Source organism: Micropterus dolomieu, linkage group LG11, assembly GCF_021292245.1.
Source record: "Micropterus dolomieu isolate WLL.071019.BEF.003 ecotype Adirondacks linkage group LG11, ASM2129224v1, whole genome shotgun sequence".
NCBI lineage: Eukaryota > Metazoa > Chordata > Actinopteri > Centrarchiformes > Centrarchidae > Micropterus > Micropterus dolomieu.
In genome coordinates, this window is record NC_060160.1 from 19672992 (window position 1) to 19690228 (window position 17237).

Below are 17237 nucleotides of genomic sequence, written 5' to 3' on the forward strand. Positions count from 1 at the left end.
AGCCAGCAGCGCTGGCTGCATTAACCCCAGAGACAATCCAAGCACCCGGGGCCCCTAAGTGCTTCCGAGTGGCCCTCGCTCACCCCACTGGTGAGGATCCCCCCCTGCCCAGGCTCAATCAATGTTGTAAATTACCCATCTAACTCCATGAAGTCAATAACCCACAAGATGATGTTTAGACAGACAAGGACTTTTACAGCTTTTTGTTTTAATGGAAACTTAAAAGCCCAATCACTTCTTTCTGGCCACGAGGTATCTGCATTTTTCACTAGTAACCATTAAAGGTACAAGCTATGTTTGGTCATGTTTACAATTACTGATGTAACCTCACATTTACTTACTTACTTGGTGTCTCTGTTAATGTTGTCAGGTATCAAGAGACCTGTCAAACAATACGTCTTATTTTTTATGAAAGATATTTTGTCACAGCAGGACACCTGTAAATACAAAAATTAACAATGGCTGAATTCCATTTAGTTGCTTTAGTTTCAGGGTCTTGCTATTGTGCATGTTGGCTCACTGTCATGGGTTACTGGGAAACTTGAATAGAACACAGCCACTGTTAGTGTTATTAGTAACACCTGTGCTTTTCCTACAATGACAGCTGCTGTGAAACAGGCTTATTTGGGAGTGATGGCGGATTCTGGTGGTAGGACGACCTTTGTGTTTACATTTGGACCATGAACTTTAACTCTGAGTTAAAAGGGGGGTGGCTTCATGGTAAGATGGTGAGAGTAAAGAAAAAGACCAAATGAGTCAATGTTGGAAAATAGGTTGATGGTGAATTATGCCCATAATGGTGGTCGTGAATGCCACGGTACCCCACAAGCCACTGAATAGCACTCTTCCCCTCTGTCCTCTTCCTTTTTTCTGTCTTTCTTTCTGTTATCAGTAAATAAGTAAGTAAGTAAACTTTATTTATATAGCACCCTTCACAGACAAGAGGAGTCACAAAGTGCTTCACAGTAAAAAATAGAATAAAATAAAACAAATAACAACAACAACATTTAAAATACAAAACTATATGGCTAGTTAAAAGCTTGTCTAAAAAGAAGTGTCTTAAGGTGTTTTCTAAAAGTTTCCACAGAATCCAAGGCTCTCAAGGCTAAAGGGAGAGAGTTCCAGAGCCTTGGAGCCACCTCACAGAAAGCACGATCACCTCTTGTTTTATAACGTGTTCTGGGAACAGTTAAAAGGTCTTGGCCAGAAGACCTCAGTGAGTGACCAGAAATGTGTGCATGCAACAGATCCTGAAATGTATATAAATTTCGCACAACATTACCGTCACAGGATGATAGAGCCCCAATGGCCTGCCTGATCTTAGGGGTAATGTTGTCTGGGGCAAAAATCACCTCAGTTTTGTCTGTATTTAGTTGCAAAAAGTTGTCTGCCATCCATTTGTTAATGGAGACTAAGCAATTGTGCAACACGGACAGTTTGTCTAGCCTATGAGGACTAAAAGATAAATATAATTGGATGTCATCAGCATAACAATGATAAGATTATCAGCACACTGACAAGTGAAACAGAACTACTGTACATGAGGAGAGGACACGGTGACTGAATGGAAGCCTAAAATCCAAAAGCAATTAGAACAGTAGTTATATCCTCAGTTCAGACTGGCCTAGATCTCAATAACAAGCCTCGGGCACCCGTGGATGTACAATATGAAATGCTGTATATTTGCCTAACAACTCACAGAGCTGTCTGTGTGTTTTAGGTTATACATACATATATGTATATATATTGTGTACAAAGACGTTTACAATAAAACCAACTAAAAGAGAGAGCAGTGTAAATATGAATGTAGTGGCCAAAATTCGTAATTCTTATGAATAAACTGAAACTGAAGCGGCTAAATGGAATTCCTACTGTGACATGTTAAAATGTCTTCTGTGAAAACGGCCTATTCCGTTACTATATCACAAGATAAAGATATATATATATATATATATATATATATATATATATACACATATATATATACATATGTATACATATATACATACACACAAACACACACACATATATATATATATAAATACACAAACATACATATACATATATTTTTTATAAAGATTTAATTTAAATAAAGCTTTACTGAGTGGCTACAACTTTTAAACGTACAGCTGAAAATTGCTTGACAGTGGTTTTAGTTTAGTGGTTTCAGCTGTTTTAATAACCACAGTAAAACATATTGTTGTATTGCATAAATTAAACACATGAAGTGAATAAAAACTAAGGAGCAGAGCCATTTTGAAATGTTACTTATTATTTAGGAATGTACACAGCTGTTTCCCAGTTGAAAGAAACACATGCTTTTTTTTATAGAACAGATATGTAATGTTTTTCAGTTTTTCTTTGCCCACTGATCATTACTGAATAAGGTGATGTCTGAAAAAGAATCTTTAAAAAGAGAGTGTGACTTGATAAAAGGTATACAAAGCCAGGACAGCGGGCTCTGGAAGGGGTGTTGTGGTTTGTTTGGACTGAGCTGGTGGCGGGTCAACCACATTTCCACTTGACTTTAAATGCTTGGCTTCTATTAAGTTGGCCCAGTGTGTGAGGAACAAACAGCCAACACTGGTAATGGTTTCTGCCTGACTCGTTGACACATTGACCCCCCCCCACACACACACACACACACACACACACACACACACACACACACACACACACACACACACACACACTATATAATACTTTCTTTTTCCCTTTCACCCTTTTTCATTTCTCAACATATCTTTTTTTCCCTCTGCTCTTTCTCCCACTCCATCACCGCTCCCCTCTTTTCACATCAAACACTAATGTTTCCTCCAAATTCCTTTTCTTCTCCGTCTGCCAACTTTGAAATCACAGGAAATTACGCTAAGAATTGGCAGCGCTCTTTTTTGTTTTTTTTCGCTTTCAACTTCATTCCGCTTCCCAAACAGACGCTTCTCTCGTGTGGCCTGTCATCCCCAAGACGCCCGCCTCCTTCTTCTACTTCCACCTCTTCCTCTTCTTTTTTTTGTTCTTCTGATATGTTTGTTCTGGCTCCCATCACTCCACATGCACACACACACGCAAAGTCTCTTACATTCTTACGCAGGCACACACTGTCTCTCAACCTCTCCCACACACATGCATGCAGATGCAGCATGACGCTAACTGCGCCTAATGCAAGTTCTAGGTTTATTTGCTGGAGGCTGGTAGGAAAGTTTTTTTTTCTCTCTCTGAGACATCAACAGTAAGATCGGTGTCTGTGCTTGCCTCCTATGGCTGGATTAAGGAAAGGAGAGCAGAGTACCTAACTGGTAGTGAACTGCACCTTCAGAATGTGTCAGAGCGTGTGGGAGCGTGCATGTACGATCACGTTGACATGTGCATAGGAATACTGTATTGCACGTGACTGTGCGTGTGTGGAAGAGACAGAGAGCGCTCCAGACATTAAGCTTGAGGGCCTGAACAGGTAAACAGGAGGTCCCCCAGAAACGATGACTCAACCTGCACTGAAGGGTCACATGTAGCCTCTGGGGTTACACACACAGCATGTCTATAGCAGCGTAAACAACCAGATTAAGGTAAAAGCTCAGGCAAGGTGTTTACATGAACTATAGGAGAGGTCTGTGTAAGCAATCTTAGTTTCCTACCTCTCCTGCACAAGCTCTTTTTTATGGATATGTGAAAGTGTCTATTCACCACGTAGGTGTTAGTGTGTTTGTGTATGTAAATGTCACTGTGTCGATATTGCTTCTTAAACATAGCTGTATATTTTAATGTGCAAACAAATATACAAAAACAATAATAAATTGTGGGTGTACACATGCCACAGACATTACAGAAAGTTGTGATCAAGTTATACGTATTCTTGTTATAATGTAAGAGCCTTTCCACTCAAATTACATACACACATCACACATGAAAAAGAAAAACATGTTTTCTCATTTACTGCTGGGGAAAACCAAAACTACGCAGACAGTTCTTTTTATTTATTTTTTTTTGAGACATCCATCATCTCAGAGATTTCTGACTTCACCCCAGTGCAATGGAGGTAAATAGTTTTTGTTTTGTTTTTTGTATGTTGTGGCATTTTATTCTTTTGTTAGATAGCAATAGTAGGGAGATGACATGAAACTGTTAGCACCAGAGACAGAATTCAAGTCACTTTCATTGTACTGGGGTGGCGGCAGAAATGTCAAAGTCTGATATTTCAAAACCTAAGCACAGACAACAAAAAGTTATCTTACAAATCGTATTGCTAGGTATCACTGAGGATAAGATAACTTTAATTCAAAACCTACTGCAATAACTGGAGTGCTGCTCTAACCAGGTGAAATCAAAGTGATCTGAAGTGCTTCTGTACCATATATCCAAGCTGTTACATGTTGATACCATGGTGTAAGTCTTATAAAAAGGATGGCGGTGAGCCACTACACATATTCAGTAGCGCCACGGGATGAAATGTATGTATTGCTGTGGACGTATTATTTAATACAAGTGGGGCTAAATTTTAGCAGGATTTAATCATAATAATGAAAGGCAGTCAAGTCAAAGAGGACCTTTTGTTCTTCTGCTAAAACCCCCAACACACACACGCAGTCACTCAGTCCTGGGGAAGTCACAGAGATAGACGTAAACATTTCACTGTTGACGTCACGTTGCCTGGCAACATCCCAGCATGCTTGGCTGTGACAAGCTGAGGTCTCAGCCCAGAAGCGCGATGCATCATGGGGGATTGTGTGTGCCGCGTCTTACATCACCCACAATCCCCCTTGCTGATCCTGGGACAGCTTTGCAATATCTGAGGTTCAGAAAGAGGGTGGGGTGGTGGATTTCTCCTCCTCCCGACAGAGCTGCAATCATGTCCGTCTTAACTGCATTTGGTACATCTTTTGATATGTGATTAATAGTCACTTTAAGGCTTGATATACAATGTATTTTGCAGTACACATCTGGGGCATTCATTTTTAGCCCTCCCCGCTCCTTGATCAGACCCCTGACCGCTTTTCTGTAGGTGAGGCTCATTACGCTCATCTGAGAATGTGGAATTAAACCTCCTCCTCCGAACTCATTACTGTGAGCTAGATTTCACCGGCTGCAGATAGGCAATGCAGTGGTGCAGCTTTTAAAGCCAGAGCCAGATAATTAGAAACTTTAGAAGCGCATTTCCCATGGCTATAGCCAGAGTGAACAACTAATTCTATTTGAACTAATTACGTTCCATAGCGCTACGCTCGGGCTATGTAATACGCCCGAGGATTTCATCACAAAACAGTACCAGGGATGTATTTTTGTGCGTGTTACTGTGCGTCAGTCGGCATTACTCTCTATGCACTGCCTGTCTTCATATATACACCCCCGCTGGCTCCCGATTGTGTGTATATAACACCGCAAAACCCCTGAGCAGGCTTAATAATGCAATTTTGGGAGTGTGTGACATCATCAAAATGCGTCAGATGAGGTTTGGCTGTTAGGACTGCAGAGGAAAGCCTGACCACTGAGACAAAATGAACCATAATTGATAAAGTAAATTAGTGGTTTAGCATGACTATTTTTTGTTTAGTGATAAAGGTAATATAACTTGATCACAGGTATTTTGTAGCAGTTTAACTATTTTTTACCAAAATAAAGATCAATTCAATTCACATTATTATTATTATTATAAACACACGTAGTCTGTGCAACCCATAGCTAAAATATAACCATACACATAACATGACAAAAAATAAAAAAACACATTAATACAAAAATATAAATATCATTTTGATTGTATGTTTAAAAAAGTTCACTCTTTTTAATGGAGTACTTCCATATATTTGGGGGGCTGAGATAACCCTGACGACGTGATTAGTCATCCTCTTAGGCTCCTCCAAAGCCACACGTGTAGCAAGCCTTATACCTTAATTCATTGTGCACTTCTCACAATGCCTAATTGATATTGTCTTCTCTACCTCCACATGGTGTTTTCCTCAACAAACTACAACATACTGTTTATCTTTACTGCACTTTGTGAAAATTCTGTGTGAGAGAGTCCATCTAAATACATGAGAATTTCACACCCATTTTCTCTGTGACATTTGTACAGTATTTTAAGACAATGTAGGAAGTCTGTCAATCAGTCCATCTTTGTTTCCCTCCTTCTCTCTCTCTCTCTCTCTCTGTTGTCTTGGTATGTGTGCAAGCTTGCTCGCCTCAGTAAGAGGTGTCGAAGTCCAGACCAACAGACCAGGCTGACTATATATAGCTGGCAGTGACAGCAGGGGACACTCCCCCCTCTCTCGTTGTGGCGCTTAGTACTGCTGTTTCACTACTACACTGATGGAACTGGACTGGACACACACATACAAACAAACAGAGAAGACGTTTGCTGTCTGCCAGAAATGTGAACACATGCACATAAAACACACAGATTAATATACATTCTTTCTCTGCATCTCTCCCTTTAACACACACACCCTTCCAGTCCAAATGGGATTTACTTAAGACTCAATAAAGCAGACAGAAGCACTGCTGTCTCCAACACAGGCCTATTGTGTCGCACAGAGAGACTGTGACGTCTATTCGGCTGTGCTGTGTCTATGTTTACTACACAGAGAGCATTCCACCACACACATACACACACACATACACACAAACAAACATACAGCATAAAACCCATCTCGCCCCACTGGGGGTCTAAGGGGAGCTGACTGATGAACAGGAGCGACACCACCACATGCCAGGGTGTGAGATGTGCTGCCTGGTATTTTAGGCTGCGTCTCAAATTGAACATGCCAAGCCTTCAGGGGAAAATCGCTGGAGAATGTTCACGAGGAGAAGCAAATGTCCCACAGCAATATCGCTTATAATACCAGCTACATTATCTGGATCGGCACAGCAGAGTGGCCTGACTCATTCATGAATCACATTGACACAGACGCACACGTACAGGGACGCAGCGTTGGGGTTGTTGACATACCTGCTGTTGAGGATACTGCATCCCGCCCATGCCCATTTGACCCCTTCCCTGCATGCTCATTGGATATCTATGTGGAGGAGGTGACGTGTATGTCTGGCTAGGAGGATAAGGCCCCGGCTGTTGTGGGCTGGAGTAGGGATTGTTGGCCATGCCGTACAGCTGCGAACGCTTCATCGCCATGAAGTCCATGGAGGACACCTGTAGACGGAAATAAGAGGGATTAATGATATGGAATCATTGTGATTGGCTGAGACGCGTTCAAATGAATCCACCGTCTGCCAAGTTGGAACCCCTGACAGAAGTCCACTTAATGCACACACTCCAAACCACAGTTGCCATTGATTTATTTTATAATTACACAGCGAGTGGAAGCCTTAAATTAATGTCTACAGGTCATAAAGGAACTACAAATGGAATTAAGTAAGCAAAGATGTTTATTGCATAGCTATCATGAGCTAACTTTGCTGGAGGAGGGCCAAAATAAAATAATTTAATTAAAACCTGAAGCTTGTATCTTTGTTTTAATGTCTGAAAGGGTTTTAAAAGTGTTGTAAATGTTGTTTAAAGCGATGGGAAGCAATAGCAATAAAAACTACATGGCCTTGTTCCCACAACCACAGCCCAGCAGTGCCAATAATCACCCCGCAGCGCTCCCTCGCACTTACTATGTTGTTGCTTACAGCGAACAGGCAAAAATACTACAGTATTTCTAATAATACAGAAATCACATTTGAGTGTATGCTCATCTGAATGAAAATAAGAGAACAGGTAAGGGTTGACAGTCTGGCAGGGATCCAAACTTCATTGCAATCCATTGCAATTGTCACGAGACATTTCAGCTTTGCACATTTGAATCCCAGGAGGGAATTCAGGGCAGTCAAGCAGTCAAAGTACCCTGCCCTCCAAAGCCACACATTGAGAGCTAGCTTCTTCTACGAACACAAAACAAAATCAAAGAGAAGAAAGAGAAGGTGTCAAGGGCAATGTGTTCCATTGTAAGTATTTTATAGCCTTTTTAGAGGTTGTCTGGGCTCTCAGTGAGCCACTGGAAAAATCCAGTACAGCACGTCGGGCTAATGCTAATCCGTCACCTGTAGCGGCGTGTTTGTCTGTCTGCCGGGCAGATAATGTGGACTTCTTCTATCTTCCCTCTCTCCTCTCATGCTTTCTCCCTTTTGTCTCCGCCGTGTAGGATCATGTGTGATTTATGACATTTTGTTCCTACTGTTTCTCACACGCACACTTTCACATCTCCTCTCTCATCTCCAACTACCCCCCTCCTCCTTCTCCTCCTCCACCACCAGCTCCCTCCTCAGTTCCCTCTCTTCTCCCCAACTCAATATCACCTTGTCTAGTGTAGAAGAGAAATTGCCGTTGCCTCATATTGCCAGGCTAATATCAAGAAGACATGTCAGGGGATGGGAGCACTTTATTCAGCAGGTTACGTGCAGACGGTTACGGCGCTCTAGCTTTAAAGTGGTTTCGTCTGCTGAGGCATAGGCGTGGAGGAGCTTGGGCTATTTCACACAGTGTGGAGGAGAAAGAGAGAGAGAGAGAGAGAGAGAGAGAGAGAGAGAGAGAGAGAGAGAGAAAGAGAGAGTGTTTGGGTAGTGAGAGAGATGGAGAAAGAAAGCCACAGAGAGAGAGGAATGAGTACTCTTGGGTTTTTAAAAGTTATTTCACAGCATGGCGGTGTATGTGGGTGTGTGTGAGGAGAGGGGGTTATCCTGCAAAGGTCTTCATCACCAGGACTTCAAGAGTCAAATCATAAGAAAGAGAAAAAGTTCTTTCTTTTTTGCTATGTGTGTGTCCTGCTCATGTACTGTATGCTTTACTTTGCACACCTTCATGTATGAAACTACAAATAAGCGAATTATTCCCTTCATTGCAGACGCTAAAGTCAAGGTGTACCAGCAGTACTGATCTAAAATGAAATATTTAACCACAGGACAAAACTGACATGTCATCTGACAAAATGATTGCCAACATCAGAGTAAATCACATCAGGGAATAATTAAAAGTTATGAGCCATTGTGGAGTAAAACCAGTTTTAAATGTTTCTGATAGAAAAATCATTTGTTTTTCTGAAATAATGATGGATGAACTTCAAGTTAAAGGAACAAAATTTGTTCCAGACTGGATCTTTTTGGAGGGAGAACCTTGAATAATCATATAATTTGCCCATTTTTGCTCAGTAAGACAATGAAGAGCTTGACTGAACAGGCATGAGAGTGATCTAATAACTTAATTCAGAATGCAACTAAAATAGATTAAGTTCTGACAAGTGTCTGAACTAAGCAATATACAGAGTTATACCAACTGGAATTAGTTTTGGAGATTTTTTTGATGTGCTAAAACTGACGTTGGTCATACGTTTCTGACGTAGCGATAATGGCCATTTTTACTAGAGCGGAGGGCAACACATGACCGGCTTACATGCTTGTACACTCATAACACCCCACAAGCCAGACACACACATACACTGGCTTCGCTAAGCAATATCTCCAGTGAAAGGGCGACACTCTCGCGCTTCCTAAAAATCCAGGGCACTGTGCCACCTGTGATACAGGACACACACCCCCTCCCCAGCTCCATCCAGTTCCCAATCTATCCCTAGAGGTCCTCTGTTTGCCAAAAATGCTGAACACGACACAAGTAAATCCCCTCACACGGCTGCCAAGTGTACACGCATGCTTGCAAAAAAATAAAATAAAAACCCGTAACTGCTGCACTTAGAAAGGCAATGGACACAGAAAACAACTTCAGAGTTTTTGGAGCAGAGAAGTGGACACTCGCACATTAAACGCACATACACACATGCACAGAAATGTGTATCAGCAGAATATTACACTGTTGAGCTCTTTCATCTCTCTCACACACTTGTGGGAAACTCTTAAATAAAACAGCCACAATAAAATTATATACAGCTCTCTGATACATTGGTCCATCTTCTACACATGGCATTATCCACACCTGTCCATGGAGGCAAAAACCAAAATAAAATAAAAGAATTCTCCGCCTCCCCAAACGGAGCCTCATATCTGCTCTCATGACAAGTTCCACTAAATGAGATTTCAGCCCACTGTAGCCTTTTCCTAGAGATATGCCCACCATTTCCCTCACACCACCAGGCAGAAAAAATTCCCCAACAACAATTCTTGACAAATTGAAACATTATTTTTTTTTTCCCTCAGAGAAATGGCTGTACTTAGGAAAAAAATTATGAATATGACACGAAGTGAATCGTGTTTGTGCCAGGAGGGACAGCAGATAAAACACTAGAGGGAATATACAGAAATTGTTTTTTATTTTCTAAATGTGTTTTCACTTTAGTTCATCTGGGCATGCCATTCAATGGAGAAGGGGGAGGAGGCACGGGAGACAATAGTAATTCAACTGCTAAATTTAAAATTCAATTTATGAACTCCTCTCCAGCGTTCTGACTCTCGTGAGCTCTTTTTTTTTTTTGCAAAACAAAGCCATTAAAACAGAACATGGGTGAAATTACTGTGGGGTGAAACCTGCTAAATTGCTTTTCTGAACGCAACATTTTTATGTTGCAAAAATGATTTTACTCCTCGCTTTAATGTGCTGAGTTGTTAATCAGAAAAAGACAAAATGCTCGACACAAAAGACTTGGATATGTGGATTATGAGACACACACTGGGATCAAACAAACATAAAACAATATTGGTAAATGGTTATTATTCCAATTTTATTTTGAATGCGGGAATTATTCAACAAAAAAAAAATCTTCTGATTTATTAGCCGTGGTGAATGAACGTGTTCGAACAGAGCTGACACACACACACACACACACACACACTAACACGCTCTGTCTCTGTAGCTATTGCTACCCTCGTCCTTCACACTAGATGACCAAATGATCACCTGTCTGCATCAGGCCTTCATTTCAGTTATTTACTATCCACACACACACAGAGGAAACAGTGACAAAGACAGGCTCACCCACTTAGCACTTGTAGTACCAGTACAGTGAGATCTGTGTTGCTACTCTACACACACCAGCCTTCAGGACTGTAATGTTTCTACTAAAATCCTCTGTTTTTTCTGTTCATACACCAGTCAGGTCTCTTCATACAACCAACGCTGTAATACAAGAGATTCCTTCATATGTTCTTTATGGGCCACAGGCTGCTTTATTGAGCGACTGCTACCTACCTGAAAGAGCTGTTCAGTGAACTATTATGATCTCTTATATCACCTGGTGGTTTAATACTGTCTGGAACAACCATTTTTCCTGTTGGATAGGTAACAGTTCCTAAAGAACCATTTCAGGCCCAATGAACTAGCAGCGACAGCAAGTATTGGTGCTCTAAAGCGCCTGAAACTTCAGTGTGCTGTACAAAAATAGGAATAGGAGTGATATTTTTCAACAGTCAGGTGCAAATACCTATTTGATACTCACATGGTGCAAATTAGTGGCATGTGAAAATGTTTGTGAATATCACCTTAGAAAGACACATCAAACCTGATTGTGTATGAAAAATAGCCCCATGATGCCTTTTTGGTATTGATTATCTTCTCTTTTACTTGGAAGGACTACTGCAGAATGCCAGCTCTTCTAACTGGGTAATGAAACCATTTTAGCCTGTGTGTATTTGTGAGGAGAAACAAATAAGGATAATTATTGTCAACGGATCCTCTTTATCCTTCGCGTCTGTCTCTGGAGAATCAACATGCTGCAGCCAGGGCCGTTTGGTCTGCTGGGGCAATCGGCCTGGTCTTTTATGTTATTTATTTATACCATGCAGCAGAGCACTCTCACATTCCTATTACACTGTAGGGCCCGGCGATGCCTCGGCCTCCAGAACAAAGCTCCACATTTCAGGCTTGAAACCCTGGTCATTTGGGCCTACTGTTTCAAGCTGAAAAAAAATAGAAAGGGTGCAAAGAGAAGAGATGGGCGAGAAGGAGAGGGGGAGAGAGAAAGAGGAGAAGAGAGACTGCAGCAGTGGGCGAGTACAGATCGAGTTCCATATTAATGTGTGCAAATTCCCCCGCTCCTGCTGACTAAGATTAGAAAAATTAATTTCATGGATGCAGAGACAATACTGATGTCATCAAGCGGAGAGCAGAGGAGCAGCACGCTGTTAACTCCTCCCTACCCGGCCTCCATGAGGAATAGATCACTCTTTAGTATCGGTTCATCACTTCATTTCACTGCCAGGATTCAAGCAAGTTAACTAAATACTAAATGCCGACAACAAAACACAACACTTAGTCTCGACAGATCTTTCCCAATATTTAACCCCCATCCTAAAAACAGAACTCATTGTGTAAGTGTGTAGTGAAGTAGCTGAGCTGTGTGCACGGTGAGCTCCCATGTGAGTGCTGCATCGCTAAGAGGACCATATTCAGTGAATTATGTCGTGAAACACAATCCCATCCCGCATCTCGGCACGCACGCCTTGTTAGTAAAAAGTCTCGTAACGAATGACAGTGTGAAGAGTAGCACTGGTCCGCGGGGAGCTGGGTAGCGCCAAATTGCCTTTCCTCAGCCCAATATGCCTGGATGGCACAGGCAGCTAGGCATGAAGGCTGGCTAACAAAGAGAAGCATGAAATAATCTGAGGTGAAAGAGAGGTGCAGGGGGTGACAGCCATAGAGGAGACGGGGGGGCATTTACATACACATGTATGTTTGGCAGTGATGCTGTGAGTTGAGAAGGCAGACAGAGAAGCAAGATAAGAGGCTGTTGTTATGCGGCCGACCAGCGTGCTCTTGTGTTTGGCGCAATGCACATAATTGCTCTCTCTCCTGCGTCGTCCTCAGATGGTGATCGGTGTGCCCTCTGCCTTTGACACCAATATTTACACCACAAGCTCACACACGTCAGGGTGCTCAGAAACGCACCCACCCATTCCAACCCCCTTCCCCCCTGTGCATGAGAGAAAGTTGCAGAGCGTTCGGTTCGTCACAGCCAGCACAAAGACGTCATTAAACAAGGGGAGGAGGGGGATGGAAGAGGAGAGGGGAGGGAGGAAGAGAAAGAGTGAGGCTGCTTCATCTGTCTCAAGTGAGATTGGGGTCACAGGGTCGCCAGAGCCCTTTTCCCCCTCCAAGACTGAGAGCTAAAGAACCGGCAGGAACAGAAGCAAAAAAAAAAAGAAAAAAAGAGAGAAAACCTCAATGACAAGACGAGATGCGACTGACATGCCTGCGACACGCTATTAGAGAATGATAACAAATAAAATGCAATCGTCTGCAAACAGTAGAGGAAACACGTGCGGAAGAACACGGGCAACAAATTTGCCAGTTAAATCCCCTGCAAGGATGTAATACTCCAAGTCTGAATTCATTTGGACTTCCACTGTATAACAAGGAGTAGACTCATGGACAAATAAAAGATAAACAGGTTGTAGCTGGAGCGAAACCCTTTTTTTCCCAGGGGACATTTTGTAGTGCTTTTCAAGTCTGGTCAAAGATCAAAATTCCTCATTCTCTTGTCTTCTAACACGTACAGAGTTTTTTCATGTGCTGAGCATGTGTATTTAAATCATCTGAGACACTTTGCTACAAATCAGCAGTGTTTCCCCTTGAAAAAGTTTCTCACTGGGTAGAAAATCCATTGAAAAGCCTCTAGGTAAGACCATGTGGCGGTACAACTATTGCTTTGAAACCAATGCAAATTAAATGCTTTCAGGAAATAGTGAAGGCACCCCTTCCAGCACTGCTTGCCTATTTTCATAGAATCTGTTACTGATGTGGAGAAGCGAGAGCCTTGCTACATTCCCAACCCTTTCTTGTCTCTCAGTGCTGTGTGCTTCCTGCCTGCCACGACCCTGGGACAGCGGGGAAAAAACCCCATTTCATCTAAGGGCCGTGGTGGAACGAGAGGAATGTGCTCTTCTCTAACTTCCCCAGCCCACAGAACCCCACGGAGAGATGCTGTTGCACAACCAAATGAAAGAGAAAAAGAAGGGGGCAGGAGAAAGGAAAATAACAATAACTCCATCTGCCCCAAAGAGAGAGAACAGGCTATTTGAGTAAATATGCTGCTCTTTTACTTCTGACATCTCCCAGAGCCCAGCCGAAATACTGGTATTAAATATGCAAGCTAGATTCCCCGCTTATTCAAGGAACTCATCACCTTTGCTAATGGAATGGTATTGGAGAGGAACTGCATTTCTACAGCTTGGATAATTATGAACGAGGTCCCATATCGCCAAGTGTGTTTATGAATTAGCAATGGTTATTCATGATATTGTGCTCAGAGTAGGGTGAAAATACGTAAGTGAATACTAAGCGAGCAGACCAACAGAAATGAAGCTAAAGGGTCCTGAGGGGGCTTTCTCTGCCATCCATTAGTCTTCCCTGTAAGGCAAAGCTTAACGAGCTCCTCAGGCTGGTAGGCTGGCCATTGAAGGAAAATTATGAATGCGAAAGCTCCATTTAAAGCAACACCCCCCTCCCCATTTATTGAGCTTATTACCTCTTTGATTTTGTTTGGAGCTCCAGAAACAATAAAAAAATTAATAAATAGTAACGATACTGTATTTATAATAAGCAAGTTGTCAAACTAGGTCACACCCGTGGTGCAGTTAAAGAGGCTCCCCACTAAAAATGAGGATTTACATTCAGGCTGTTTGTTTTGGAGCACTGCCCAGTCCTCCAGGGTGGAACCATCCATATTTCTCATGCGGGTGATCCATCACTTAAAAACAAAAACACAAACAACAAACAGATATCATGACCTTCCTTCCTCAGGCGGAAATTAGATTCATTAAAAGTCACCTGGAACAATTTGAACCAAATTGATTTCATTATTGGACTCCGCACGACACACAAGGCCCCCACGACTGATAGCTCAGCGGGAAATTTATAAAGTTAATTAGAAAAAAAATTGATTTTCATATAATTTTACCCCTCCGCTTACTTTATGTCACTTTACTGTCGGAAAGTGATACGGAGAGGGGCTTGTTGACGCGGGGCTGTGGCAGTGTTCAGTGTGCATGGGAACACAGCAGGTTAGAGGCTTGAACATTGTAAGTGGAGTCAGAAAATGTATTCCAGCTTTCAGTGGTAATAGAACAGTGTGTGTGTTTGTGTGTGTGGCTGTAACAGATGTTAAGGTACGCACCAATATCTTTTAACCTCTTCACCTCTTACATGCATACACTCCAAATGCAAACACACACTCCACCACCACCCCACCTTGTTTTTCCCCACACTTCAATATAATAGCAGCAGCAGCAGACGTGGCCTTAATTTTCTCCTGTAATGAATATGAGCCTCCACTCTTGCACCCCGCTGTGAAGGCCTACCCAGAAATGGGCTCCTCGACCTGGGTTATGGGCCCTGGAAATTGGCTTCCATCCCCCCACAACCCCTCCGGGTCACCCTCTGGGAGGCCCCAGGCTCTGTGAGCTTGGACCAGGCCCCCCATCTCCAGGGCCCTGACTGGGAATCAATCACTGAAGATGGCTGGGAACATGAGGTGGGGGAGCTGGGTCGATCAATGAGAGGCTCCAGGCCTGTGGGAGCCCTGATGCATATCCTGACTGTACATACACACCTCTGACTCACACTAACTCCACCATTCACTCCCATTATTGCTAAACCCTGGGGCAGCTATGTTTATGGCGGACGGGCTGTGCCAGACCATATGAATAGCATATGACTGAGAAAATGTAGATATTTGCAATTAAAGAGTCTTAACTAGATTTGGACATGCACATCATGTTGAAAATGACTATTTACATCTCCTGTTCAGTATCCAACCCTTTTTAATTCTTCTTTTAATTTTCATCTTTGAGTTTTCATTACCCTCGTGAGTTTTCACTATATGAGAAAAGAAAATGAAACATTAGCTAAATCTCCCTGTTATTAAATTCAGCATTTAGTAACAGTGCAAACACATGCTGCATCTAAATCAGAGCAAGCCAATCTATGGCCAGGATGAGCACCCTGATCATGAGTTGTTTTACACACCGAACCTTGACCAGGTTTTCATTAAAGGCCAGACATATTAAAGGGATGCACATATTTCCCAGGAGAGGCAACAGATCCTTTGGCTGCAACACAAAGATTCTGTGAAACAAGGCGCATTTATTGTATGTATTCACCCACATGGCAATGTTGACTTGAACTGGTGTATATTTATTACTTTACACACTACGAGTGCACGCAAAAATGATTTTGAAAACAATATGTTTGTGGATATGAATGTGTGGATGTATGGATGTGCACACACCAACTATAAATGCACAGTATGTCTGTGAATGTCTGCCATTATCAGTGAAACACGTGTATAAGTATTTTGTGTGTGTGTGTGTGTGTGTGTGTGTGTGTGTTTGCGTGAGTGTGTGATAAGTGCGTACCATCTGTGTCCAGATGTTGCGTAGAGTGCAGGCTGCGCGGACAGCCAGACAGTTGGCAGGCCTTCTGACAGGCCTGTGCTCCTTATTGATAGAGGGATCACAGAGACAGAAGAGTCAGCCGTGCTCAGCTAGACCACAATATTGTCCTCTCTGCTGTTATTCATCCCAGTCAGCCAGGAGAAAATGGGATGCTCCGAGCCAAGTTTATAGCTGTCAGATCTGGGCCAAATAGGAGTTGAACAGGTTTCAAACATTTGGAAAACAGCATGAGGAACGTTTGATTTGTCATACAGATGCAGCCAGACTCTTGTGCCAGAGCTGAAGAATTTCATTGTATTTCAATTTGGACAAGCATTTTAATACAGATGACAATAAAGCTGAACCTGAAGTGCACAGCCTGGTGCACTGGGGTGAACGGTGGCAAGGGCCAACATGTTGGCGAAGTGGTTAGACTGGTTCTTGTGGAGGTGAGATTGGGGCACGGTGCGGCATAACAGAAAATCCTTCAGCTATTTGGCTGACTGCAACTCCTGTCTACACTTAATCGAGTAATCTCAAATTAAATACCATAGATATCTGAAGACATTATCATACGAATATACTGTAAAATGAAGTAAACATTCGCCTACAAACTAATTTTGATGTACAACATAACTATGAAATTAAGAGCTTATATACCTTAAAGTAAAGGCCTAAACTATCCTGCACATAACTGCAGATTCTCTACTTTTTAGCTTTTACAAAAAGGCATCTGTTGACTGCTTCGTTCCATTATTGCCTTGTGGAACTATCTCCCTGACCCTGCACCCTGTGCCATCTTTCTTCCCTGGCTCCTGCCAGAGTTATGGAGCAAGGCCGACGTTTATGGAGGGCAGACCCTTTTCCCCGAGCTTTGATCCAGAAAGTTCTATAGCCTATAGTTTTGTCTGGGGTCATCCAGGAGGAGCCACGTG

General features: G+C 42.4%; 1 protein-coding gene across 1 annotated transcript in view; it reads right to left on the reverse strand.

Moving 5' to 3' along the window:
- LOC123979424 (palmitoyltransferase ZDHHC14-like) overlaps positions 1-16457 on the reverse strand; it is a 141313-nt gene extending 124856 nt beyond the window's left edge. The window contains exons 1-2 of the mRNA XM_046063339.1: positions 16285-16457; positions 6941-7138 (exon numbers count right to left, since the gene is read on the reverse strand). Of these exons, the coding sequence (XP_045919295.1) occupies positions 6941-7138; positions 16285-16287 (201 nt within the window). The 5' untranslated portion in view covers positions 16288-16457. The remainder of the gene's footprint in view (positions 1-6940; positions 7139-16284) is intronic.
- Positions 16458-17237: the final 780 nt, after the last annotated feature.